Source organism: Amyelois transitella, chromosome 2 (genome assembly GCF_032362555.1).
Source record: "Amyelois transitella isolate CPQ chromosome 2, ilAmyTran1.1, whole genome shotgun sequence".
NCBI lineage: Eukaryota > Metazoa > Arthropoda > Insecta > Lepidoptera > Pyralidae > Amyelois > Amyelois transitella.
Window position 1 is genome coordinate 8578344 of NC_083505.1, and position 27602 is coordinate 8605945.

The following is a 27602-nucleotide window of genomic DNA, read 5'->3' on the forward strand; positions in this document are numbered from 1 at the left end:
AACTTTGACTACTTTTCTTATTAATCAAAACTTTTTTTATTAATGATGATATCAACGTGATTTTTTTCCTGATAATCTTTGATATATGTACAATTAAATAACAAACACTTTATAATTTAAAGTTTATTTATAATAAAAAATGTAGAACAAAAATTAGTACAGAATTTGTAGACTTACATCTATGTTACAAGAAATATGAATAGAAATAAATAAAATAACTTCGTCAAATATCAAGACAAAATAAAAATATAGCTTAAGTGAGTGACTGCAAGAACTCTATAGCTTCATCAAAAAGTTCCAAATATTTTTTATTGTAAGGTTTTCTCAAACATGAAATATATGGATCAGAGGTATATAAAAGTGTGTGTAAAACATCTTCGTTTGTAGCTGTCCTCAAACATTTTCTTGCATGATGAAGCCTGAACTGCCTGTAGTATTTGTTTTGTGACTCCTGAGCGTCATCTGAGAGTTGTCCAAGAGGCAAAACTGAGAAATGTCGTATAATACTTTCACCATGAATTAACACCTTGTGCACCGAAGATGGCATATAATACCATTTATATTTATTAACATACAGTGGTGCTGTATCAAATGCATATTGACCAAATTTCGTGGCATCAATACCTCTACTGCTTGACATAACCTGAAGTATTATATACAATCGTTTAATTAATTCCTCATCTATACCAGTGATTTCTGATGAACATTGGTAATTTTGAAAAAATCTCCTGGCCTGGCATTAGTGTTGCCAGTAATTTGCTTTGGTTAATCTATATTTTATCCAAGTTCTTCTCTGAACCTTCTTTGTACATAAGCCTTCTCTTCCTTTTTTAAATTTTTGTCTTCTGTAGTTGTGGCAGACCATTTTGCAAATCCTAAATTGTAAGATAAGTGTAAAATAAGTTCCATAAATCTGATCCAACAAAGCAAAGTGGAAAGTCCATATTGATAAGAAGCTTCGTCGACAGGTTTGTTTTGAACTTTTTCTAAATTGTTCATCTCTGTTGGTCTTGCAAAGGGTATATACAGCACTCGATGAAGTTTCTGATAAAACCTGAGCCACTTTACCGTCAATCATAGCTAAAAATAATGTGTGTTTTATTTCAATACCTTCTCCATTATGATTGATTAGGGAAGAAGACTTAAGAGCTGAAATTTGAGCATTAATTTCATCGACTACTTGTTTCATCTTCTCTGGAGTCTCTTTTGAAAATTCTACTAAAATAGGTCAACAAAATCTGACTGATGATGGAGTAGGATTACACCACAAAACTTCATTAGTATTGGTATCATTAAGTCTCAGGGGCACAAGGGATGATATAAATAAATTAGAGTCTGAAATCAACTCACTCTCTTCAGGCAGGACTTGTTTGTATTCGTTTTGTGCACTTGAGCCATCACAGCCCCATTTGGAATGTAATGTTAAGTAAGTTGAACTAACTTTATAAACATCACTAATTTTTAAAAGCCTAGCTGAAGTGTGATCTAAAAGATCTTGCAATTTGATGTTTGCTTTGATGTTTGTTATTTCAATGCTCGATTCTAGCGGATACCACATCCGTTTAGCTTCATGAATCAACTTGTATGAAGGAAATAATAAGCAGTTTTTATGATCAAACAATTCCTCATATTTTCATACTGTGATTTACTCAGATTTAATTCTATGAAGATGCTGAGAGCTTCTTCTTGTGAATAAGCAGTAACCTGTTCGTTAAGAAGACTCTTGCGTATTTCACTCTTCTTTTCTGCCGGCAACATTCGTAAAACTTCAACAATGAAGGCTTCTTCTACTTCGCCTTGAGACCTTAAGCCTTGTATGTTTGAGTTCAATATAAAATCGAGCCCACATGTATCAAGCAATTCCTTGTTTTTACGTCTCTTTGTACTTTCTGAACTATCTTCATACGTTTTAGAAGGCCTTCCCCTTTTTCCTGCTGATGTCGAAGGTTCCGATTGACATGTAGGATCTTCTAGCTTCACAGTAAATTTACTATCCAGCCAACTGCTGTTTTGACTTAAAAACTGATCTTTCTTTCGACCCGCTTTAGTACCTATAGCGTGTCGGTGTTGGCATAGAGAAGACATTTGACGAGTAACTCATTCATCCATAGTCCACTTTCAGACTGTTTCATATCTGTCAAGCAACTATCCGTAAATAGGTTGAACAGCCCGGTGAAAAGCCACGGTGTTTTTACATATTTAATTATAGTTTACTTAGGTTTATTATTTGTCTAGTTCAATTTTAAATTTATTTTGAATTAACTGTTTGTCAGTACATGTCTTATCTTTAGTCTATGTAGTCCGCACCGTGTCCGCACCCCACCCAACGTCTAATTGTCTGTGGTTTTAATCATATGATCAATGCTCCATTTCATTCATTCATTCTGTCTGTATTAACTGTAGGGCTTAAAGTAGAATTTGTTAAAATTACAGAGAGGGAATAATTACATTATGAAGGGGTGTATTTTTAATATCGATGGCGGGTATTTGGAGGGGCTGTGCCGTGGATTTAAATGTGGGATACTCAAGCAGTCTGACTACTTGAATTTGGTTCAGTGCGAAACATTGGAAGGTAATTTTTAATTCCTGTTATTCTGTGTTGATTTCCAATGATATGAATCAATACGGGCAGTGCAAATATATTTCTTGAATCTGGTAATGGTAATTTGTTTTTTGGCCGGGCTGGTGGTCTTTCAACGGCTGACTTCCCCCAGCCTTGCGCCCATCCGAGATTAGCAAGCTAAAATGTTTGTTTAAACATCGTTAAATCCCCAGAGTTTTGAAGCAAACAACTAATAATAGTTTTCGAAAGCATATTGGTATAATGTGGGAATAATGGTATAAGGTGTCCTGAAATTCCCATAAAGACAGCTCATTACACAGTCACAAGGTCACTAGGTCCATACCTAGCCTTATTAGTCTATACGAAGAAAATTAGGGCTGAATTTTTTATATTTTCAGATTTGAAGCTGCATTTGCAAGGAACTGATTATGGAACATTCCTCGCCAATGAGCCCAGCCCCCTCTCTGTATCAACTATAGATGACAAACTACGTGAGAAACTTGTCATTGAATTCCAACATCTGAGAAACCACTCTGTTGAGCCCCTTTCTACATTCCTGGATTTCATTACATACAGTTATATGATCGACAACATTATCCTTTTAATAACTGGAACTCTGCACCAGAGACCTATATCAGAGTTGATTCCTAAATGTCATCCTTTGGGTTCCTTTGAGCAGATGGAAGCTATCCATGTTGCTGCTACTCCTGCTGAGCTATACAATGCTGTCCTGGTGGACACTCCCCTGGCGCCATTCTTCGTAGATTGCATCAGTGAGCAGGACTTGGATGAAATGAACATTGAAATCATCCGTAACACACTGTACAAGGCATATTTGGAGGCTTTTTATGACTTTTGTAAACAGATTGGAGATACTACAGCTGATGTCATGTGTGAAATTTTAGCAGTAAGTTTTTACAAATTGTTTTTTATGTTCCTTAACTTTAACATGAAGCTAGACCAAGACATCAAATAGTTTTGTCAGTTGGGCTGTTATAATATTTTTATACTTTAGTGTTATCTCATCTCTTTCATTTACTTTGAACTACTTGTACTTATAGTCTTTCCAAACTTTTTATCTTTAGTTTGAAGCTGATCGGCGTGCTATTATCATCACTATTAATTCCTTTGGAACTGAACTGTCCAAAGATGACCGTGCCAAACTGTATCCTCGTTGTGGCAAACTGAATCCTGATGGATTGGCTGCCCTTGCACGTGCTGATGATTATGAGCAAGTGAAAGCAGTAGCAGAGTATTACGCAGAATATGCAGTCCTGTTTGAAGGAGCTGGTAACAATGTGGGAGACAAAACCTTGGAAGACAAGTTTTTTGAACATGAGGTGAGATTACTGATAAATCAAATTTTAGATTAAAAAGCAACATATTATTTTTTATTAAACTTAATAATTTTTAACTATAAGTAAACCCTTTTCCTTTTTAATTCATATCATTCTGCAATCAGGATGATACTTTTAAAGGGATGCCATTTATGATTGAAAATAATACATAACACTTTTTGATACTTGTTATTGCTTCCAGGTGAAACTCAATGTTAATGCTTTCATGCAACAATTCCACTTTGGAGTTTTCTACTCCTACCTGAAGTTGAAAGAGCAGGAATGCCGAAACATTGTATGGATAAGTGAGTGTGTGGCTCAAAAGCACCGAGCTAAGATTGATAACTACATTCCAATATTCTAAAATGTTTGTAATCAATCACTTTATCATTATGTAAATACTTTATAATAAAAAAATAGTAAATGACAAGGATTAGACTTTAAAAACCATTCATTTTATTCAACTATGTTGTAATGTAGATTTCAATTTGAAATGTTAACCTTAAATTAAAAAAAAAATCATATGAAATTATATCTGCTTGATGTCAATAAAGATACAAACTGTTATTTATTTACATATATTACATAATAAGTGTTGAATGCAATCCCTTGTTTTAATTAAAGATTCAGAGATATCTCTGTAGCCTACATAATAATATATTCAAAGTAAAAACAATAAAGCTTCAATTTAAATTATATTTTTACTTTAGTTGTGTTTTGACAATTATAAATATAGGTGTATCTCCAGTATAATCAAAGGAAACATCTGTAAAAGTATTAAAACAAATTAGTAGTATATGCAATATAAAATTATTTAATGTTATAAGTATATGAAGACAACCACTACTATTAATATCCCATGTATTGTTAGTTCTAAAATAAACATTATAGATTCATAATGTATTTATTATTCAATAAAATAATCTGTTTAAGTCTTCTTTTACTTCAAACCTGCTTGAAATAAAAAGTATCATCAATCATTTAAAAAGCTTTATTTTAAATAATTTCGTTTTTATCATTAACTTCAAGTTGTTCTCGAATAATTTCAGTGGTTGGACCGTCATACACTAAATCCTGTTTAGAAGGTTTCATTAACAATAATGTTGAATGTTCTTTCCAAAAATTATCTTTCAACATATCATTGTGAACATCAACAACTACTAATTTATTAGTTGCACTTCCACCACATGTAATTGTTTTTCTTAATAATAAAGTACCTCTTTTGAACACTTCTGGTTCATTATTATAATTGATATTAAACTCTTTAAATAATATTTCATTTTTGTCAGCAGAAACAGTACCACTTAAACGTTTTTCAGCCTGAAATGGAAAATAAGTTTTTAATTATAAACTTTATGACAAAAAGAGGAACAATTAATAATATTTTTCTGGTTAAATAAGCACATATCCATTCTGCATACTCTTTCTAAGAGAAAGGACTGCCTAATTTTATTTAATAAATTTTACTATAGCACATCTTGCTTCCATGAAAAAAGTAGTATTACTCCTGAAGGTTTTGCCTCTATGCCAAATATCAGCAAAATCAGTCTAGGGTAATTGACTATGTTACAATCAAAAATACAAATCTTTTGTTTTAATAATAATTTTATGGATGTAATATTTCTGTTTGATGATAAATTAAATAAACAAACCTCTAATGGAGTTAAATTTCCTTTTAGTACCAAATTCCAAAATGTTGTATTGTACAAGTTATTTATATGAACATCAGCTTGTCGCCATTTCATGTAATCAATTAAATTTTCTTCAGAAGGGTACAATACAATACGGCCATCAAATATTGGTGGATATTTTAATGACTGGTCACCAAAGAATTTACTCCAGTAATAAACATAAGATGAAGAAAATTTGCTGTTGACAGTAGTAAGCAACTTAGCGGCTCTTCGTTTATATACAGTGGTGTGTTTTTTGAAAACAAATGAGTATTCATCACTTTGACCAAAAGCCATTAATATATCATTAAATTCTTTTAATACACTAAATGCGGCATAGTTCATCAATTGTAATGCTCTTAAATCATTAGGTTTAGAGAATTTATGAACCTCTGCAAACTTATGGAAACATTTCCCATCTAGTCTCACAATAATCCACGCATTTGGCAATAATGTATCATCTAATTCAAATTTCTTTACGTATTCAAAGGAACTTTTTGCCATTTTCTTTACGTGAAAGATATTTGCTACTCTCTTGCATAAAATTTGAGTTGCTTCGCATGAAAACATAGGTTACTTTATAAAAAATAATCGGTAAAAGGAAAGAAGTGTACGTAGGTAACGAATTAGGTAATTTAGTATTTTTAAGTTAGCTTTGTAGTAGGTAGTTAAAGTACTTATTTTGCCTAATTGACTTTATTTTTTTTATTATGTCAATGTCAGATACAGATTTTTGCGATGTCCGAAGCACTGACGTAAAAACGTTCGTCCAAAGTCTAAACACAGAAAAAATCCTGTTCGTCCAACCAACCTACCACGGCGCCTGCAGAGCAAGGGGGCTACACAGTGTCGGTTTTTAAACACAAGAAATTATCGTCATCATCCGTACAGCCTTTTCGAGACTGTTGCCTCTGCCGTATTATGTGCAGTGCAGATCCAGGCACTTTATAATAGGACTAGAATATTATTACACTCTCTTCATGTAAGCGGCGGTTTCGGGTACTCATGAACTGACCCTTTAGCAAGGACGTCCTTAATCAAGATACGTTCGCAGTGTTGCCACCTTCGATTTTTATAAAGCGCTAGGTCAAAAGTAAAATGTCGCCAGATTTCACAAATTTGGACCGCAAAAAATCCACCAAATATCTCCAAATTATTATTGAAATATCACATTTAAGATTACAATTTTCAACATAATTAGTATAACCCGTCGGAAATACCTGCGGACCTGGCTTGATGACTTCATGCAATCTGGAGAGATAGTAAAAAAAAGGAATCTATTTTTTATGTGCCTATATATTTTTATACTTTTATACAACGCCTTAGAATAAGTTTCAAATAAAAACAATACATTTCTAAAAAACCTCGAGGGGTAGAGCATTGCAGCGAGGTCCGCACTCCGCAGATATTTCCGACGGGTAGTATACCCTATCTATAGTATAGGAAATTAAATAAAACAACATAACTATGTTCATTAGTTATTAATTTGAAAATAATCAGTACAGTAATCAAGAGAAACCAGTTGTATAGTTCGACCAGAAATATATCAGACCTGTCAAAGAGGTCTGCAATTTACATTGAAATTAAAATTCAAGATTATCAAAAGTTATATCGTCCATAACATCTTCATAATTCACTGACGCCGAAACTACTGTCGATGACGTCGACGCCGACGTCGATGCAGATGTTGTCGCATGTGGTTGATTTTTAAAAGAGTACTTTGTGTTTTTTCCAATAGCTGCAATAACATCGCTTGGTAATTCATAATTGTAACATTTTGCATCAATAACTTTTAATCTATTTCTGATAAAAATTATCGCATTTAGTAGAGGATCAGCCATCTTGTTTCGTAGTTTGCTTTTTACGGTGTTCATCACACTGAAAATTCTCTCGATACCCGCATTAGATTGGGGTAATGATAACGCAGATATGGCTAGATCAACTAGTTCTTCAAAGTCATTTATACCTGCTGCGTTTCGGTAATTATCTACCTCAACCCAAAATTTTATAACATCTTTTGTATTTTCCCACTGGTTAAAACAGATATTGTGCCACTGATTCAATATCTTGTCAATGTATTGAGCAGTATAGCCAAGTTCTTCAGCTAGTTCTGAAATGGAATTGTCCTTACCTTGGCGGAGTATTGTCTCTGGGTCTAATTTTGATATCAATTCCAGCACATTATAATTGGGTGGCAGTCTTTGTTGAATTTCCTTGGCTAGCTTCACATTAAACTCAATACAGCGACGTTTTATGGCTGATATAGTATCAATTGTTAAGGATGTTTTTTTACTTTCCGATTCAAAGAGGTACCCCATGTATGGGACCGAGTTAAGGTTTCGGTCAACATCAATATTTAAAAAATCCTTGTCTGTAACTGCTGCGTTCGGTAACAGTATTCTGTTGCAAACTGAACGTAAAAGTGTAATCAGTACATTTAATAATTTGAGAGGATTTGCACTTTCGCTTTCAAAGCTTTTCAATGCAATCTGCACATCGTTAAGTACACTTTGCAAAAATAGCAAATATAAATAATTAGTTTCATCCTTGTACATGGAGTATAATAAATCTGCAGTGTAACATCGATTACTTACAAGCCCAAAATGTAAAGTCAGTTCTTTCCATTGTGCCAGAATTCTTCGCACTGCTGGTTCAATGGATAACCAGCGTGTGTCACATACCTGCAGAATTTTTAATGGCGCTTCACCACAGTTAATAGTTTCGTAAATTTCTTGATATTCATTTTTACGTTTTGTAGAGTGGGCAAACCAATTGTACGTTTCTCTAATTAAGAATTCAATATTTCTTGGTAGCGTATGTTCTGAAGCGTGCGATACTGCAAGTTGTAAAGAGTGGCAAGTGCATCTGATAAGAATTAAATTAGGTATATCATTTTTTAGGATTTTATACACTCCATTATTGATGCCAGTCATGACTGACGCATTGTCTGTTCCCAATCCAACCAGTTTATTTTTGTTTAGTCCATATTTTTGTAAACAAGAAAGAAGGGCTTTAACAATGCCAATTGCATCACTGGTTTCAAGTTGTTCAAGGGCCAGAAACGAAGACACAATTTTTTTTAGTTTTCTACTAAAATACCTGATTACAATACCAAGTTGCTTGCACGTACTGATGTCAGTTGACTCATCAATGATGAGACTATATTTTTGTTCCCCTATATCCTTTATTAGTTCTTCAGTAAAATGTGGTGCCAAGATATTTTTAATAACTTCAGTACACTTAGTACGATGCATTTTTAAATCATCCGTTGCTTTGGAGTCAGGGAAAGCTAATTTCACTAAGTCTGTCAGATGATCAATACAGGAAACTGAGCTATGTTCTGTAATGTAAAGAGCGAGCATTCCTTCAGCTTTGCGCGATTTTGGGTTGGAAATCTTCTCACCATCAGGCTTGAATTGTATAATCTGGTTGCCGGATATAATTTGCATTTTTTGTTTGTGCTTCTTTGTTTCAGCATGTCTTCTCAAGTCTACTAATTTTGCTAGTAATTCTACTTTACAATATGTGCAAAAAGCTTTCGTATCATCACCAACCAAAGGTTTAAGCCAGGATATGAATTCGGCATGTGATTCCCACTCTTTTCTATACTTTTGTGCATAGTTTTTTTTCTTTAAAGGAATTTCCATTGTTGGATAGTATTAAGGATAACGACTTCACACACTGTAACCAATTAACAAACGACTTTATCAAACTTTTTAAGATTTCAACAGCACTCACCAAATTCGATACATAGAATGTCAAAGTTAAAAGAAAACACTAACAACGATTGCGCTACGGGATTCCCCGGCTATAGAGTAAGCATAAAACAATATGAAATTCTCATTGTGCTAAAGGGATTCCCCGCCCCGGTAAAGTACATAAGCGTAAATCAGGTGTGTTGTACAGAGTGTCAGTATCACTGTCAATATGACAGTGACACAGACACTCTGTTGACAAAACGTGTTGCCGATTCCATACTGAAAAACCGCTAAAAACCACTAAAAAGAATAAAACCGCTATGTTACTAAAAAAATCCTCTAAAGGCTTTAAAAAGGCTCCAGTTCTGGTGGAAAAACCACCAAGGTGGCAACACTGTACGTTCGTCTAGGCCTTCCCACTCCGATCTTTCCCTCCACATTCTCCTAGTATATTTGCTTAGTCAACCTGCTTTCATTCATCCACTCCACATGACCAAACCATCTATTCCTGTTACTACATCTTTTTTCACATCACAACATTCATCTAGTACATACATACATATGGTCACGTCTATGTCCCTTGTGGGGTAGACAGAGTCTTGAAAAGACTGAATGGCCACGTTCAGCTATTTGGCTTAATGATAGAATTAAGATTCAAATAGTGGTTGGTTCATCTAGTAAGTACAGTTATTTCCATGATTCAATGTGTCACAAGTTACCCTGCAAAAATCGCGGGGTCAGACGGGAGAAGCCATAGATATGAATATGTACTAAAGAGTTACTGACGTAGGAGTACACAATCCAATATCATTGTTGAAGGGCGCAGCCCGTGCTTTTTCCAGAGAGGTGAGGATGTAATCGGACCTAATGCCAGAACGAAAAAGAAAGCTTTGAAAGAGTATAGGTATAAGTAGAATAGGACCTGCTGCGATACCCAGATACTGGCTTGCTGTCAGACTGCTTGCAGAGTGAGGAGTGATGATGAAGAAGCTTGCTTCCAATATCATCGGGGTGACCAATGTAGAAAAATAAGGAGTCTATCCTTAGTCGCCTTTTACGACATCCATGGGAAAGAGATGGGAATGGTCCTACTTATATGCTTTTTTTTTGGTGCCGGGAACCACACGTAATATGACTATTTGAGATTAATTTTTTTAGATATTTTCTTTTATGTAGACAATGTGCATTCATCCACGATCTAGAGATGCCACGAATATTCGGCAATTATTCGGTATTCGGCCTATTCGGCCACTTTTTTTGCTATTCGGTATTCGGCCGTATAGTACCTATTATTCGGCCGAATACCGAATACCAAATTATGTAAAAAAGACACGTATATTACTCAAAATTATGTATCTATTTCCAAATTACAACACTTTAGTAATTAAAATTGACCAGTGGTAAGTTATGATGAATAAAAGCTTTTCAGCATTTTTGGTTGCAAACGATTACGCTATTCATCGTAAATAATACCAGCCTCAGAAAATAACCTTCACTATACACGCTACTTCCAGGAGAAGAATGATAAACTTTAGCAAATTTCGAAAGGTTTGGGAATTGTCTTTCGTTTGCGAACCACAAGTTAGTTGTAAGGGTCGGCCTTCCGATCTAAGCGAACTGTTTTCAAATAAAAATCCAACTGGTTTGCCACAGCACTCTTCTCCACGTCTACCTAATCATTAGCATTTCGCATATTATCTGTTGCTACTTCAGTTCCAGAAACTGTCAAGTATTTCAATAGTACCATCATTTTCATTAGTTACTTAAAAAAAAAGTTGAACAAGTGAAAGAGTTTGTATATCTACGAGTAGGATCAAAGTTTACATCAGATGGCAAGTGTGATAGTGGTATGTATTGAAAGGAGAGTGAACATGGTGAATGGAGCTTTGCATGCCTTTATGAGCAGTCAGAAACTGTCCAAAAAGGCTCGACTGGCTGTGCATAGGGGCGTGTTGGTCCCGACATTCATGTATGGGAGCCAAAGTTGGGTATGGCAAAAGAAGCACGAAAATAGAATAAATGCAGTGGAAAGATTTTAGGGATGTATTTCGTGCCGAATATTCGTCGGCCGAATATTCGGCGCTTCGGCCGACCGCGTTGCCGAATATTCGGTATTCGGCCAATTCACTATTCGTGGCAACTCTAATTTAGATATAATATTTGAAAATTGACGTCCGACGAAAATGCTGTAGAGTAGTTTGATCCGCCGCTTCTTCTGCACATGTGCTTTGGGAGCTGTAGTAGATATAATTAGACTTATGTTGACGTCAATAAGCGATACCTTGTATCCGATTTTGAGAATAAATCTATTCTAATAAATACACTAACATGGTGCCGTGTGGTTCCCTGCACCAATATAAAAAAGAATAGGACCACTCCATTTCTTTCGCATGGATGTTGTAAAAGGCGACTAATTGATTGGTTTATAAGCTTGCGATTCTACTTATAGGCCATCACCTAGCAACCTGTCACTATTTGAATCTTAATTCTATCATTAAGCCTAACAGCTAAACATGGCTTGTTAGTCTTATAAGACTGCTGGCTTTGTCTACCCTGCAAGTGATATTGATGTGATTTTATAAATGAGTGATGAATGATGAATTGTTCATACTCCTTATTACTCCTTAGAGGTTTCAGTTTGGTCTGGAAGAAAAGAAAATAAATAGAGGGTAGGTACTAACTGCTTCTCTTCCTGTGCTGCGTGAGTCAAGGGAAAGGGAAATCAATTTTGTTTTTAAAACAGATTTATTTCCCAGCCCAGTCAAATCATATAATTTTATTTCACTATTTAAGCAAGTGGTTCACCTCATCAGGTGTTCTTCGCATGGTTAAATGAGGATCAATATAACCATTGTTAGGATCATGAACAGCTAAATATAATTGATTATAAATCGCCATTATGACTTCAAAAGCACGTTTCTTAACATAAGACTTATGACTGTGACTCAACAACAAATTCAGTTGAGGCAAGATATACATTTCTGGCGAGACTAAGAACATATCAAATTTATTAAGGAATTGTTTCAATGTTGATGTATCCATACCAGGTAGAGCCGAAAGTGGCCCACTAGTTTTTTCTTGCAATATAGTATATATTGGTCCTAAATTTAAATTGGCTACGAGATAACTGGCTTGTTCTGATGTTAAAGTATCAATTTGTGCCTCTGACTGAGCTTGCAATCTTTCATTGTAATCATCCATTATTGTATAGAGAGACAATGTACACTGTATGTGATAAATACAATTAAGCATGTATACTGACATATCTGTTGAGCTCAAATGACACGCAGTCTCATTGATGGCATGAAGCAATGGATCCAAAATATGAGTTGTAATTATTTTTCTATCTCCATTATTTAAATTGTTTGTTATATTCATGACAGCCAGCAAATCCCTAAGGAAGGTAACCAAATCTGCCACAACAATGGAAGGGTTCAGGTCAACAGGTGGAGCTTTGACTCCATGGCTTAGCTCTTTCTGAATCTTACTATCCAAGGTTATGAGGAACACTTCCTCACTTTTTTTTAGAAGTTCATCAAAGGTGTCGATCAAGTGACCTTTTGGAGTTACACATTGTATAACATTCTTGTAGTACAAGATTAAATTTGTAATAGACCATAAAACTAAAGGGTCTTTGTCTGGTTTCAGTATTAGTTCAGCCCTAACTTTCAATAGAGGGCATATAGCTTCCATGATGCTGGTGAGGGCATCCGTGATTTGTTGATTTTTATCTTTCATATTGCAAAACTTGAATAATGAGTTAAGGTTTTCTTTCTCTATAGGAATTATTTGATAGACCCATGTTAAAATATCTCCTATGTAACGCTTAGCATCATTTGCATAAAATTCTATTGGATTTGATCCTTCAGCTCCTTTTGTCAAAACATCAATAAAAGCCTGAACCGTTAGAGCCTTGCGTGCTGAGCAATATTCATCAACAATATTAGAGAATAACACTTGTCTATTTTGGAATTTTTCCAAAGCTTTAGGTACTAATGCATTATTTGGGGAATCAATTGACACGCAAGCACCAACTGTCCAATGATATAATTTTTCTATAGCAGCTTCTTGTTGCATCCCTATAATTTCCATAATGTCAAAAGCAGAAGTTTCATACCAGCACTTTACCAATGTCTTGCAGTTTTTATACAATTTTTCAATTTGAGAAAGTGTATCAAAGAAATCTATTGTAAGTGGTGTTTTTATGGATACATTGTATAGATATTCATTTTGCTCTGAAGAAATTTGGAAAGATTTTAGAAATGCATCCACCCACACAATTTTTTTCTCAGTTTTCTTTCTTTCATCTTTTAGTTTTGTTGTCTGAGTAATCAAATGATGCGTTTTTGTTTTTGACTCATTTAATCTATTCGACATATCTTTAACAGCAGTCTCCAGTGTCGACAACGAATTGATAAGTATATGTAGTTTATCATTAACTTTATTATATTCAACAAGAATTGTTTTGTTCACTAGCATATCTTTTTTTTCGACTTCATCAACAAGCACTCTTCTTGTGTATGAAGAATTTGAAGAACATAATGCAGATACAGTGTTCAATGCTTCACTATTATCTGATATGATGTGGCTGTCGAATATTTTATTTATTCTTTGTCTCAAAGGATTATTGTATGAAGAATCCATTTTGAAAATAAATATTATCAAATTTTACGTCACCGTCACCGCGTACCTGTAACAACCCTTTTATTAGTTTTTTATTGGAAAGAAAGCTGAACCATTTAGGTTTGTATTTGGATATATGACGTTATTTAAATATGAATAGGGTCAATTTACCAGCGTAACGTGTACCACTCGGTTTCTTAAATCCAATATAAAATCAATAGAATCGCATTGTATTGTGCATTTTAAATTTGATATGATAGGTACTCTAAGTTCTAATCACAAACTATATAAATTCTAATTAAAGGATAAAATAATAAGAACCTGCCTGATGCGTGACAATGTAAAATAACACATGACATTTTATGTTGACATTGATTGGCATTATATTGATAGTTTTTGGTAACGCTTATGGTTTAAAACCATCGCCAACTTTAAACGTTTATTTATAATCATTCATACATACAATCACGTCTATATCCCTTACCGGCTAGACAGATTGATAGGTGTAGATAGAGTATAGGTACCTATAGACAGCTAGTCAGCGCTTCGCTGATAAGGACAGGGCCTTTTCCTAAGAGCAAAAAGTTGTCTTTACATCAAAAACAAATAAAAGTTAACAGAGAAAAGAGATGAATAGAGGACGCTCCGCTTAACTCCACTACAAGGGTTATCTGTGTTTACGTTATATTGGTTTTGCATTTAGAAATAGGTACCTACTTGTTATAGATGTAAACTGTACATAATAATTATAATGTAAAACTGTTTGTAAACAAATAAAGAGAAAAAAAATTCTTCTGAAAATGTACTTAAGTAGTAGTAGCTATTACTTATATGTAAAAAAATATGTAAATGAAGAGGTGCATTATAAGAAGTAAGACGGAGACGTTAGTCAAGAAGAATTCAGTTTTTTGATGTCAATCAATGTCATACTTTAATTCTTCGTACCTATTTATTTGGCATTACATGTGACTTCTATTTATATCTACGACGGAAAGTGACTACGTATATGCAAGAAACCTAATAAAATTAAACCAAATATTGTAAATAAATTACAAACCTTTATATTAGAATTTTATACAATAAACATGATACGATCTATCGGTAATCCTATTAGATGCAGAGGTAAATATTTATCTATTTTAGAGTATCACGAACATTTCGTGGATATTTATGAAGGTATCTATTACAAAATGTCACTAAAAAATTATGATTCCAGTACAATTACAACATGTGATGTCAAATAAATATTCAAGTACACCAAAGTCTGATGGAAATGAAAAAAAGGAATCACAAAGAATGGCTGAATTCAGGAAAAAATTAAGGGAAACTACACCAATTGATGATCTTGGAGAACAGCCATTAATTCATCCATCTCAGAAAAATGATGCTTATCAACCATTCCCTGACAACACTAACCCAGACACAGGAGAAGTAGGTGGACCACGAGGACCAGAACCTACAAGATATGGGGATTGGGAGAGGAAAGGCAGAGTATCAGACTTCTAAAACGTCATTTCAATTTGTTATTGTATTATGTAGCAAATATTTAAAACTTTAGATCTCATTGAAAATGCAATAAATATTTTTTTAATAACTAATTATTTGAAGATTTCCCAACAGTCTTTGGCATTTTTTTGTTTGTTGAATCTTCTAGCTCTTTTGACTTGTAATAATGGGGTGCAACTTCTAAAAGCCACTTGCTTTCAATCTCTGTTACTTGTCTCATAAACTCTTTAGAAGTAAATACCAGTTCATGGTAAATCACCCAGCGGGGCAGCTCTTCAAATAAAGCACTGTTGGGGTGTATCATGACAGTCTGAAAAAAAAAGAAAACTGATACATACTTGTTAATTGGTTAATTAATGGCATCAAACTGCAAACATGGAAGACATGTGATATTGATATTTTTAGCAAAACAACTCACCAGTATGATGCCAAATTAAAAACAAACACTTATGAATAACATGTCAATTTGAATGGATTGAATAGATATGGACAGTTGCAACCTTGCAACACAATATAGTGAAAAGTTAACTTACTTGATTATTTTTAACAGTTTTATAATGTCCACCTTTTGAAAATTTTGCAATATGATAAAAATATCCAGCAGTGATTGCTTTTCGAATATTAGCATCTTCTGTTATACTCGATTCCATTTCAATTTCTACTCTTTCCATAAGTCCCACTAATTGTTCCCTCACATCACGTGCCCTTTTCATAGATCTATATTGTATGAAATTCTCATAACACCATTGAACAGAATAATCAGAATCTACCCATTGGTTATAGACATTCATCAATGTCAAATGATCACCATTATGGTGGAAAAAGTTTTTTCTAGCAGTATCTGCATGTATTATTTTATCTTTTGGTCTATAAAATACTGAGCTATTAACAGATAACATTGCAGCAATCGTCACTATTTCCTCTGAACATTTATACCTAAAACAAATAATATTATAGATGAATATATTACTTCCATGCTGGTTTGGTAGCAAAGAAAGCATAGCATGGCTGGCCCATGCAGATTTTTAAATGTTGGGCTAGCAACTTGTCACTATTTGAATCTAGATTTCATCTTAAGTTGTACCTACGACTGAATGTGGCCCCACAGGCTTTTTGAGATTGTAAACTGTGTCTACCTTGTAATGGAAAAAGATGCAATATATATGTAAAAAACTTCTTTGGTAGGTATATGTATATAGTATACCTTCCAACTTACAAGATGTTATTCTGTGTGAAAGGTTATTGCAGGCTAATACAATATACAACACCAGGCATGACATTGGCTTTCTCCAGTGTTTAAAACACTGAAGAAAGCCGAGGGCTTGATGCTACAGTTCTTATTAAATTGATATTTAATTGGAGGCATTTTTTTATTATCGAAATAAACACGAAATTTTTGAATTTAAAATTGCAACTTACTTTTCACTTGCTAAGAGCATTTTTGCAAGCATTGGATCAGTTGGAAATTCAGCCATTCTCCTTCCTGCTTTAGTTAATTCTCCATGATGATTGAGAGCACCGAGCGCATACAGTTGTTCTAAAGCAAGAACCAGTGTTTCATGTGGTGGAGGATCTAAAAAATCGAAGTGAATGAGATCATTAATTCCCAACGCCTTTAATGTAAGAACAGCATTTCCCAAATTTATTCTCTGGATTTCTGGAACAGTATTGTCTTCAAGCTCATACTTATAAGCCCAGGCAGTATATAATCTGAAACACTTGCCAGGTGCAACCCGGCCAGCTCTGCCTGCTCTTTGATTTGCTGAAGCTTTTGAAATTGGTACCACCATAAGACTCTCCATGCCTGTCTTTGAGTTAAAATTATTTTGCTTTGCAAATCCAGGGTCAATAACATAAATAATATTATCAATTGTCAAGGATGTTTCAGCAATGTTAGTGGCTAGAACCACTTTTCGGGCACCTTCAGGTGTGGGTTCAAAAATTTTTGCTTGCATGTCACTCGGAAGGTTGGCATAAACAGGTAGTATCAACAATTCTTTTAATTTCTTTCCAATTTTTTTTGTTCTTTCTTGTAACATCTCTACACATGTTTCAATTTCCTCTTGTCCTGTCAGAAATACTAAAATGTCCCCTAATGGTTGTGTGGCATGAATTTGTAAGACAGACACTACACAAGCATCGACATAGTCTGCTTCTGGAGCTTTTGTATAATAAATATCTACTGGAAATCTTCTTCCTGGAATTCTAAAGATCGGAGCATCATCAAAAAATTTTGAAAACTTTTCTGCATCTAGTGTTGCACTAGATATAAGTAATTTTAACTCTGGTCTGAATCTGGTAATATCTTTAACAAGGCCAAATAAAATATCTGTATGAAGGGTGCGCTCATGAGCTTCATCTATAATCATAACACTATATGATGCAAGATCTGGTTCTGATAAGAATTCTCTGTGCAGCGTGCCATCTGTCATGTACTTGATGACCGTTCTATCAGAAGTGCAATCTTCAAATCTGATACTATATCCAACCTCATTGCCAAGTTTGACATTCATCTCTTGAGCAACCCTAGCTGCTACAGACATAGCTGCTACTCTTCTAGGTTGAGTACAACCAATTATTTTTCCATCTTCTGTAAAACCAGCTTCATATAAATATTGAGGGATTTGTGTTGTTTTCCCTGAACCAGTTTCACCTTCCACAATTAATATTTGATAAGTTTTAATAGCTTCAATTAGTGATTCCCTAAATGGATATACAGGTAGTGATTTTTTGGTTTCCTCTATAGTCATACGTATTTTTTGATACTCAGACTTTTCTTTTTCTTCCTTTTTTTCTTTGTTTCCTTCAAGTTGCAGAGCTTGTATGAAATCAATCTGTTCATCCAACAGTAGTTCATATTCATCTTGGGACTTGGCATCCTTTGCCCCGAATTTAAAAAATGCTGACTTTATTTGTTCTTGCTCCCATTTTCTTTGCTCTGAATGTGGTAATTTTTCATTTTCATCAACTTCAACATATTCACCTAAAAGTCAACAAATAACTGATATTACAAAAAAAATTTGGAGCACATGTGCATATCGAAGATAAACTTAATTTCTTCAAAAAGTAATCAAGTTATGATGATAATAATATGGAAGCAAATTTACCTTTTTCTCCTTTACCCAAATCCCTGGGCATGTGATATCGTTGAACATTTTCCAATTCCCGTGCTTTTTCATGTTCCTTTGCCAATTGCAATATGTTTTTTTTGTGTTCCCTTTCTCGTTTTTCTCTTTCAGTTAATCTGAAATAATAATAGCTTACCAACTAAGTATCAAAATTGTCTGAAATATAACTATATCAACTATTTGAAATACTTATATATAACAAATAACATAATTTTGACAAAAGAACAAAAAGGTTTGCATTGGTTGACAATGCTTATGCTTTGTTCGTTTTGGCTAAGTCATGCACAAGCATTGAAAAAAAATACTTACATGCTTTCATCAAATAAATATTCATCATCAGCAATGTCTGCCTCCAGTTCCACAACCTTGTCATCTTTTCTTTTCTCCAAGTATTTTCGTCGCGACTGAACGCGTAGCTTTGGCAAAATTTTGTCTCTGTCTTCAGCTTCGAGTTTAAGTCGTTTAGCTGCTTCTTCATATGACCTTTTACCAGAGGATTCTGTGACCTTTTTAACTTTATCTTCGTCACGTTTCTTTAATCGCCTAGCAAATTCATCACGCTCCTTGATATCTCTTATACGATTCTCTTCTGCACTGCTTGAATCAGATGAATGCCTTCTTTTACTTGACTTACTCATTTTAATTTAGGAAAAAATAAACTTTTGTCAATACTTTTGTCTCTGATGAAATTACATACAAAACGAGCAGTCTCGCAAGAAAACTTGTGGATAGAAACAAAATTGTTATCTATATTAAAGGTAAACACAGTCTAATTGAAAATTACCCATAATAATCACCAAAATTATTTGACACGAAAGAAAAGAGCAGAGTAAACATAGGTAGGTAGGTACACGTTTATTTTGTTTTGATCTGAGAGTGATTAATCGAAGAATCGATTTTTCAAGCCCAAAAGTTCGGTTTTTTATAATCGATATGCAGTACCGAATCGATCCAGGAAATCGATGCTTCATCCTTGAAAATCGACATTCGATTTTGATATCATAATAAAATTATTGTTAATATTAAATTAACTGAACTAAAAAAACTGATTGTTCTGGATCAATCTTGTTTTTATAAAATGGATTTATATTAACATGACAAATGCAAACTTCAAAATAAAATCGTTTTTAGAAATCAACAAAATAAAATCTTATAGACAGAAATTTTTTTGTGTATGGATACATACGCTTCCGATTGGAATTGATTTAAAAAGAAAAAAGAAATATTTCGTTTTAGTAAAGAATCCCCATCCCTACTTTCACTCACAGGGTTTCTAATTTCGACATGTCAAGTTAGGTAATATGACAGTGACATCAGAAAGCTACGGATTTGGTAAATTCAAGCAAAGATCCATTTACACGAGGCGATTATTCGCGCCATCCATTAAGGCAATCCAATGGAAATAATATAAAGCACCAAATTCGTGTCGTTCATTTATTTACACATAATTCAATCGAGTAAGCCAGTTCAGTTGATATAGTTAAATAAACTACCTACATCAACAATAATGTCGCTCATACACCTCCATTAACCCGGCCCCTGGGAGAGTAGAGTTACCTTCTCTTCTCTTCACTTAGGCAATTCCTGTCTGGCGCGTCCACGTCGCGATTTGTTTTCGGTACGGCCAAACCAGCTGAGGAGGCGAGCTGCAGTGGCGTAGTATTTGGATCCTGATGGAGGGCAGCGTTATCCATCAGTATCGAAGTGAAGCGCACGAACCATATGTTCTGAACCGGTTCACTTTTGGATTACTATAGCCACAGAGGTTGTAGTACCGCGATGTAGATAGTAATGGGAACTTACTACATAATTCATCCCGTGAGAGTTGCAATGATGATGAGTATGCATATAGACATTGTAAGACCGCCTAGCAATTGAAGTGAGACACTGTATTGGCAAAGAAGAGGCTACTCTTACTCACAAACTCTTTTTATAGATCTTACATACGTAAGTACAGTTGCTATAAAAAGACGACTGCCCTCGCTATACACGCAAATATTAATATAAAATGTATACAGTCAGATAGGAAACTTCTTGGTTCACCGTTTAATTCCTTTGTATGCGCATAGCCTTAGTGTCGCATCTGTCACTAGTAATGTGCAAGCTAAGCTAATGTCGATAAGCTAGTGATTTACCTACGCGATATCGAAAAATACTGCTAGGGTTTCTTATGTATTGTACTTTTATTCTTCTTTGTCGTCACCTTTTCCCTTTTTCTTTCTACGATTTTATAATAAATTACCAAAAAGTGTTCTTGAAACGAATGATAGAAAATTCAAAAAGTACATTAAAGATGAGCTTTGTAGGAAAGCTTATTACAACACGGAGGATTATATTAATGATAAACATGTGTGGCCCGAGCTTGACATAATGGCCCCTTAAATGCTTGTGCATTTTTGACATGGTGTTGACATTATTTGTACAGTGTGTACATATTTTATATTTATTTATTTGACGGAATATTCGTATTGAAATAACCAGTTCTACATTCATTCATGTTTTTAATGTAGACAATGTGCATTCGTCCATGATTTAGATTTAAGAGATCTACATTTGTAAATTGACGTCCGATGAAAATGCTGCAGTGTAGTTTGTTCCGCCGCTTCTTCAACACATGCGCTTTGGAAGCGGTAGTAGTTTTAATTAGATTTAAGTGATGTGACGTCAATATGTGATACCTTGTATCCAATTTTGAAAATAAATCTATTCTATTCTATTTTACGTAGGGTCGGCACAGTATGTTAGTTTTTTCCAATTACTTCTGTCAATGTATTGTACTTTTATTACTTTATAAGAATAAAACAAAAATGCATTATTTATGTACGTTAATAGATAGCCGTGTGGTTCCCGGCACCAATACAAAAAGGGGACAAGTGCGAGTTGAACTCGCGTGAAGAGGGTTCCGTACGATGTTACCTATAATGTTTTTTTAAACTGACCCAAATTTGTGTGTGGTAACTAAAAATATGTTCTCCCACACATTCCACCTGCAAATGTAAGTTGGTACGCACAATATTGAGTGATTTACCATGTTATTTTAATGTCATGGACTTCTTATAGGTTTTCCTATAATCTATAAGGAGAATATTAATATTAAATTCATTATGAGTCAACTAGCCCATCACTACGTATAAACCGTATAAATATTATGAAAAAGTAACCAGAATTGTAAACAAAAATGCATGTATGTTGACTAATTTTGATCAAAGTAAAGCACTTTCAAAAATGTTTGAAGTCTCTGCCTGGGATCGGGCCCGGAAGCTTCCTAATAATCAGAATAAAATTTACCTAGCCAGTACATAAATGTGACGTATATTTATGACGCAATACAAAAAAATTAAAACTTCTGTCGTTATTTACTAGAAAATAAATAAGACAAGTTCTTATTTGAATTTATTTATTTATTATTCTTTGTGACCATAGTCGAGTTGAATGTAATAAGGCAGGCACTACATAGAAGGAAATTGTTAAAATGTTTGGAGTATTCGTCCGGTACGCTATTTTATCTTATATTGCAGTAGACAGTAGAAACGATGGTCTGACGTCGTTAGGAGATAAACGAATAAGATTAGGTAGATATTCTAGAAATGTGAATTTTCATTAGGTATAGCTTGGGTTAGTGAGGTCGAGTCCCACGCGAATGCTCCAACAATTTTGGTATTAAAGCCATCTGGCCGTATGAAAAAAAAAGTGTTAGGAATTAAAATCGGTTCGTTAGTGACCGAACAAACATTGTTAAGTAATCGAATTGAGAACTACTTTTGAAACAGGAACTATGCATACATAAGTATGCATATACAAATGTACTTATACATACATAAAATCAAGCCTCTTACCCGGAAGGGTAGGTAGAGTGCATCCTTCCACTTGCCACGATCCCTGCTTACTTCTCTCGCTTCATACACATTCATAACTATGAAACTATGTTTATTTTGTAACCTTTACAAATAAATTTGACTGGTAGGTAGAGGAGTAAGTGGTACGTTTTTACAGGCATTTGGTTAGATACAGACCAACAAGTGACTTCAGCACAAGAAATATTGTTAATTTAGCAGGAGTGAAAAATTTCGTCGATGGATACTGGAAAGCTTTAACAGAAGATTACATATTCATCAAATTACATGGTTGTCGTGCTGACGAGGTTTGCTTATTATTAATATATGTATTTTATTCGAAACCAGTAGTTTGTGTATAATCATTATCTTTAGGTATTTAAAAATAGAGCAACAAATAGTTTCAGATGATCTATAACTATATAACGTGTTTTGAACATTAAAATAAGAGAATATTAGCTTATTGACCAAACGAGGGAAGCAAGTGAGGTCTACCAACCAAGTAGGTCAAAAATATTGTGTTCGTATGTATGTAGATATGTATCTATGTATATAGGTACTCATACAAAAATATTTTTGCATATTTTTACATATCTACGTAGATATGCTTGTAACGCTAGGTACTTATATCTTTCGAAATACTTGATAAAATAATATTGAATGTTACATACTATTAAGTTTTTTTATTAGATTGTAAAAGATCAAGATTTGACGGGCAAGACATGCTTGATAACGGGTGCCAACAGTGGGATTGGTTTGGAGATGACCAGATGTCTGAGTTCCCGTGGCTGCGAAGTGTTAATGGCGTGTCGGAATCCTTATGAAGCCACTACAGTCGTCAAAAACGTTTGCTCTGACATAAGTCTTCTCCGGTTTTATGAAACTAATCTTGCAACCCTCAGGTCTGTGAAAGCGAGCACGGATGAAATTTTAAAAAAGGAAAAGTTAGTGAAATTCGTTTTTGTACTTCAATTATTACCTCTATATAAACAGGTGTTAATTTCAAGCAAGTACTAGTAGCGCCCGTTGAAAAAATCCTGTTTACTTTCGTTCTTGTGAGAATTTCGGGAAATCTCTTAGTGCACCCTAGACCACATAAACATTCCTTTTAAGTTCCTAAATTCGGTGCTTAGCTGTGCCTTACTAGTCAGGCACTCAGTAATGGAAGTAGAGTATAGATGTACTGCTGAAACATGAAAAATAAATGAAAAGTTTATATTACGTTAATCTTTCAGCTCAAAGTGCTGTGTTTTATACCTACTGCGTACTTTCATCTGACTGACATTACACAACTTTCCTTTGTTGATCCACCTAAATTGTGTTTATTTTTATTTAAGGAAAATTGATATTGTGTTACTCAATGCTGCAGTATTCGGCCTGCCGTGGACAGTCACTGAAGATGGGTTTGAGACCACATTCCAGGTCAATTATTTAAGCCAATACTATTTGCTCATAAACATTGAAAAAATTCTAGCTCTGGATGCTAGAATCGTATTTGTTTCGTCAGAATCCCACAGGTAAATATAAGACGGGTTGACACAGGTCGGTCAGTGTAACCTTTCCTAATATAGCTATTTTTTTAAAGCAATTTTCTGTCCCTAAGTAACTAGGTAGGTTTTATACTGTAAACCTTTAATAGACAGACTTAATAATCCATATCACCTTTACTAAGATAAGTTGTAACGCCACGTGCGGTTCTTTTTGCCTTAAATCTGGTAAGATCTATATGGTCTTTGTTTTAGGAACATAAATTGGGACTCGCATAAAACTTTGATGCTATCAATTGATCAACTCTCTTTACCTAAAGACGAATACACCTCGATCAGAGCGTATAATATTTCAAAGTTATGTGGCCTACTATCCATGCATTACCTGGCTTACCGGTGGCTGCACACACAGAAGCAGGTGTTCTGTGCCCACCCTGGCTCCTTCGTCAAGACCAGGCTTTGTCGAAATTGGTGGGTGTACGAGGCGCTGTACACTTTTATGAAACCTTTTTCGAAAACAATTGTGAGTACTTTTTAGGCATAATAAATTTATGACATGAAGTTTCTAAACATTTGGGTAATATCTACTCTGAGTTCTAATTAGGCAAGATGAAAATAAACGATTCAAATTATTATCTTAGTGTTGACTACGGAATAAAGTATGTAATCGAGCTAATTTAAGTCGTCACAAATAATTATTAGGAAATACGTTGTTTAATCGACACCAAGTTAATTTAATCATACTTAGGTACATTTAATGAACCAATATTTGTTTTAGTGCCAGGCTGCAAGCACCCCGCTCTATTGTGCCATCTCACCAGACCTAAAAGGCGTATCGGGTATTTACTTCAAGGACTGTAAGCGGTGCTCCGAGAGCGACATAGCGAACGACCTTCATTTGTCTTTCAGACTCAACGACTTGACTAGCGATGTGATCCGCGAACGCGTTGGTAGTTACGATGACGTCATCGACCGAGTCAAACGAGACGAATACGGCAAGCAGCATCACGCCGAAGATGAAACAGTTATTTCCAATTACTCGGGTACAATCAATTCATAGATTTTTCATTACATTATGTATTTATATTTTACTTTCATTAGTATTGTCTTAATATTGGCTCTTTCGAAAGTTTGAAAATAAAAGAAATTGTTCATAACATTATTTTATTAATCATAAATACTTTTTTAAGTTAAATACTATTGTATGTGTAAATGAATTCCAAATTGATTTACAGAGAATTAACACTGAAGCTAATAAAATAAACAAGGAGATAATAATACTATTATAATGTATATTTAATAGGTACGTTTATTTTAAAAATAAACATGTAACGGCTAATCCGTAAAAACTTGATTTTACAATAGTAATATTGTCAAATTTTAATAACTATAAATAGTTGAACATGAACAGTCCTTATTTCTTAGTAAAATTAACCCCAAAGTAACGATAAAAATGGGGCATCACATCTTATTTTTATAAATAAATGCATCAACAATATGAAGCCATTACCATAAAATACTAAATATACAATAAAACACATTTAAACCGATAATATCGATATAGTGATAACTGCATTAAATGTGTATTAACTTTGTCATTTACAAAATGTGATGCTATGTGCTAAACCACAGACCATATAACCTTTGCATGGTCTCTGGCTTAAACCCATAACATCCGAAGTTGGGTAAATACATATTTTCAGTTCTAAACAAGTATTTGAATATAATAAGTATTGAGTGTTAATTCCAAATGGAACTGAAAAGCTTTTATATCACACTAAGCACAATGACATATAAATTTCGTAAAAAATCACAATATTTTCTCATATCTCAATTATCTCATACTTAAGACACATCAAAATCCTAAGAAAGATAACATCAGTCGATTTTAAAGAGACTCTTCAATTCAAACATTTCATTTAAGAAATTACCAGCAGCGAATAGTAATTTTCGATCAAGGGAAAAGTTAGAGAAGGGCTACATTAACTGGTTCCGTCTCCTAGTAATAAAAAAAGTAGAAGAGTAAGAATATTACACTGTACATATTACTGAAAACATTTTACTATTTAATATTTTTGCCGATTTAATTCTTAAATTCGTACAATGACAATCAACGTTTTCAACCTATCATTAGTCTATTTCTAAATCGCCAGGATATATCAGGCTCCAAATTTCTTTTACAAAAAGCGAAGTAAGCCAACAGGCCAATAATAATCTCAGAATTGAGATGCAATATGCAAACGTTATGTTTTCAAAATATGAATTGCCATTCAAAAGAACTAACCATTTCTGTAGTCTTATATTATTACGAATTGTATGTTCCTAAACAATAATAGGCTAATAGAGTAATATGCGTTTTTCAACTTGCTTGCGGCAGATTGGGCAAACTGTGATTCGGTCTCCACACATTTGGCACATACCATGTCCACAAAGGAATATCATGTTCTTTAACCGGTCCAAGCATATAGGGCACATCGTCTGAAAGGAAAAAATCGAGGTTTAATTTAGTATTACACGAACATAGGTACTACAAAACTTGTTGTTATTCTCCACTGCTATTATTAAAGTTAAAAAGTTAAAAGAGAGGTGATCTGTACCTATACGTTGTTGCGAAACTATTATTAATATAAGTTTGCAAACTTTGATTAGGCATAATCTCAGCAGGTTTCTCCATCGGAAACGGAAAAACAGAAATTTGGAGAAGAGGGAAGATAATACATATGCCTTAGTGATGTTTTATAATCACGACTAACATGTAGCTGTTGTTGTACTGTAACTTACTATCCTTTCAGGTGAACTATTCCTTGATCTATTGTAGCAGCTGTAGTTTCTGCACTTCAGCGGGCGGACTGTCACTTGTATTAGATTGGTAACTTGCTAAGTCACACACGCCAGGTTGCTGTTGTTGCTCTCCTTCTCCATTACTGTTCTATTATAGTTGAGGCATGAAGTATACCTGTTCCTTGATGTCCTGGAGCTGCTGCTGCAGTTTCATGACGTCGGCGGGCGGCGGCCTGGCGTGCTCGCCGCCATTGTTCATGAGGTGCGGCGCGGGCGCGGGCACCTTGCTCACTGTCACTTGCACCAGGTTGCTGTTGTTACTCTCCTTCTCCACGGCTGCAATGGTGATGACGTGCCGTTAGTGCATTTTATCCGTAGTAGTTTTATTATTTATAAGCTAATGGCCGATGGCTGTTCAAATGGCAACTCGCTTCCAGAAACAAGCCACATCTGGGGCACGACCTCTGATGTGTGACAATAGACTTTATCATTTTCGTTTTCATCATCCACTCTTATCTCTTGGATCGTTAATCAATGTCAACTTACCGTCAAGTTTATTTTGCACATTGCTAGACCCCGCTGCATTCGAATTGTTTGCGGCCGTCGTCGCTTGTTGTTGCAGTGGCGTGCGACACTCCACGCACTTGCGCATGAGCGGCGCGCAGCCGACGCACGCGCACACGTCGCCGCAAGGACGAAAAACAACCGTAGCGGGCGCTTCAGAGCAAACCACGCACTCGCGGATGCGTTGCCGGCCAGAAACGCATGCACGGCATATCAGGCATTTTTTCACCTGAAAATTTTGAGTATGATAATCATAATGGTGTTAATCACAGTTGCGCTCTCAAATAAAGGACTCATGTCATTAACATGCATGGCCGCGGTTAGTTTTGAATCTGTATACTCGTATCACGCTTTTTTTTTCATTCGGGCACTTCAACTGTTCGATCTTCGACGCTCTAAGTACACCTGAAAA

The 27602-nt window shown here is 34.7% G+C and overlaps 7 protein-coding genes across 10 annotated transcripts in view; 3 read left to right on the forward strand and 4 right to left on the reverse strand.

Annotated features, from left to right (window-relative positions):
• Positions 1-2351: 2351 nt before the first annotated feature.
• On the forward strand, positions 2352-4832 carry LOC106133636 (V-type proton ATPase subunit d). Its single transcript, XM_013333436.2, has 4 exons — positions 2352-2572; positions 2962-3470; positions 3649-3903; positions 4103-4832. The coding sequence occupies exons 1-4, from the start codon at positions 2452-2454 to the stop codon at positions 4262-4264; spliced, it is 1047 nt and encodes a 348-aa protein (XP_013188890.1). The 5' UTR covers positions 2352-2451; the 3' UTR covers positions 4265-4832.
• Positions 4104-6243, reverse strand: LOC106133637 (probable tRNA(His) guanylyltransferase). The gene is made up of 2 exons (XM_013333437.2): positions 5553-6243; positions 4104-5220 (listed from the first exon to the last, which is right to left on the reverse strand). Exons 1-2 carry the CDS (start codon positions 6138-6140, stop codon positions 4897-4899), a joined length of 912 nt encoding a protein of 303 aa, XP_013188891.1. The 5' UTR covers positions 6141-6243; the 3' UTR covers positions 4104-4896.
• A 5755-nt stretch (positions 6244-11998) lies between these two features.
• LOC106133622 (conserved oligomeric Golgi complex subunit 6) lies at positions 11999-14328 on the reverse strand. 3 transcript variants are annotated; one of them, XM_060954867.1, is made up of 2 exons: positions 14217-14328; positions 11999-13958 (listed from the first exon to the last, which is right to left on the reverse strand). In XM_060954867.1, exon 2 carries the CDS (start codon positions 13910-13912, stop codon positions 12053-12055), a length of 1860 nt encoding a protein of 619 aa, XP_060810850.1. In that variant the 5' UTR covers positions 13913-13958; positions 14217-14328; the 3' UTR covers positions 11999-12052. The 3 variants fall into 3 exon arrangements, with proteins under 3 accessions (XP_060810850.1, XP_013188873.2, XP_013188872.2); XM_013333419.2 differs by having other exon boundaries at positions 14213-14273; XM_013333418.2 differs by lacking the exon at positions 14217-14328 and adding an exon at positions 14063-14206.
• Positions 14329-14844: 516 nt separating this feature from the next.
• On the forward strand, positions 14845-15485 carry LOC106133621 (succinate dehydrogenase assembly factor 4, mitochondrial-like). The gene is made up of 2 exons (XM_013333417.2): positions 14845-15013; positions 15108-15485. Exons 1-2 carry the CDS (start codon positions 14977-14979, stop codon positions 15395-15397), a joined length of 327 nt encoding a protein of 108 aa, XP_013188871.1. The 5' UTR covers positions 14845-14976; the 3' UTR covers positions 15398-15485.
• LOC106133619 (pre-mRNA-splicing factor ATP-dependent RNA helicase DHX16) lies at positions 15444-19394 on the reverse strand. Of its 2 annotated transcripts, XM_013333416.2 has the most exons (6): positions 18835-19394; positions 18505-18641; positions 17121-18380; positions 16817-16970; positions 15931-16333; positions 15444-15707 (listed from the first exon to the last, which is right to left on the reverse strand). In XM_013333416.2, exons 1-6 carry the CDS (start codon positions 19161-19163, stop codon positions 15486-15488), a joined length of 2505 nt encoding a protein of 834 aa, XP_013188870.2. In that variant the 5' UTR covers positions 19164-19394; the 3' UTR covers positions 15444-15485. The 2 variants fall into 2 exon arrangements, with proteins under 2 accessions (XP_013188870.2, XP_013188869.2); XM_013333415.2 differs by having other exon boundaries at positions 16817-18380.
• Positions 19395-21703: 2309 nt separating this feature from the next.
• Positions 21704-24905, forward strand: LOC106133549 (WW domain-containing oxidoreductase). Its single transcript, XM_013333322.2, has 5 exons — positions 21704-21709; positions 23049-23302; positions 23696-23875; positions 24101-24368; positions 24624-24905. Exons 1-5 carry the CDS (start codon positions 21704-21706, stop codon positions 24903-24905), a joined length of 990 nt encoding a protein of 329 aa, XP_013188776.2.
• Positions 24906-25050: 145 nt separating this feature from the next.
• LOC106133604 (E3 ubiquitin-protein ligase MIB1) overlaps positions 25051-27602 on the reverse strand; it is a 153720-nt gene continuing 151168 nt past the window's right edge. Inside the window, exons 16-18 of the mRNA XM_013333394.2 lie at positions 27173-27419; positions 26802-26962; positions 25051-26323 (exon numbers count right to left, since the gene is read on the reverse strand). Coding sequence (XP_013188848.2) covers positions 26183-26323; positions 26802-26962; positions 27173-27419 — 549 coding nt within the window. The 3' untranslated portion in view covers positions 25051-26182. The remainder of the gene's footprint in view (positions 26324-26801; positions 26963-27172; positions 27420-27602) is intronic.

Bases quoted from the DNA above. Each gene is read 5' to 3' on its own strand.
- LOC106133622 (XM_060954867.1), bottom strand. From the start codon at position 13,912: ATGGATTCTTCATACAATAATCCTTTGAGACAAAGAATAAATAAAATA.
- LOC106133637 (XM_013333437.2), bottom strand. From the start codon at position 6,140: ATGTTTTCATGCGAAGCAACTCAAATTTTATGCAAGAGAGTAGCAAAT. The intron at 5,221-5,552 runs GTTTGTTTATTT...TTTCCATTTCAG, and splicing joins GAAATTTAACTCCATTAGAG to GCTGAAAAACGTTTAAGTGG.
- LOC106133619 (XM_013333415.2), bottom strand. From the start codon at position 19,163: ATGAGTAAGTCAAGTAAAAGAAGGCATTCATCTGATTCAAGCAGTGCA. The intron at 18,642-18,834 runs GTAAGTATTTTT...TTATTATTTCAG, and splicing joins TATTTATTTGATGAAAGCAT to ATTAACTGAAAGAGAAAAAC. The intron at 18,381-18,504 runs GTAAATTTGCTT...GTTGACTTTTAG, and splicing joins TTTGGGTAAAGGAGAAAAAG to GTGAATATGTTGAAGTTGAT.
- LOC106133549 (XM_013333322.2), top strand. The intron at 23,303-23,695 runs GTTAGTGAAATT...TTTTTATTTAAG, and splicing joins GAAATTTTAAAAAAGGAAAA to GAAAATTGATATTGTGTTAC. The intron at 24,369-24,623 runs GTGAGTACTTTT...TATTTGTTTTAG, and splicing joins AACCTTTTTCGAAAACAATT to TGCCAGGCTGCAAGCACCCC.
- LOC106133621 (XM_013333417.2), top strand. From the start codon at position 14,977: ATGATACGATCTATCGGTAATCCTATTAGATGCAGAG. The intron at 15,014-15,107 runs GTAAATATTTAT...TTATGATTCCAG, and splicing joins TAATCCTATTAGATGCAGAG to TACAATTACAACATGTGATG.
- LOC106133636 (XM_013333436.2), top strand. From the start codon at position 2,452: ATGAAGGGGTGTATTTTTAATATCGATGGCGGGTATTTGGAGGGGCTG. The intron at 2,573-2,961 runs GTAATTTTTAAT...TTATATTTTCAG, and splicing joins TCAGTGCGAAACATTGGAAG to ATTTGAAGCTGCATTTGCAA. The intron at 3,904-4,102 runs GTGAGATTACTG...TATTGCTTCCAG, and splicing joins ACAAGTTTTTTGAACATGAG to GTGAAACTCAATGTTAATGC.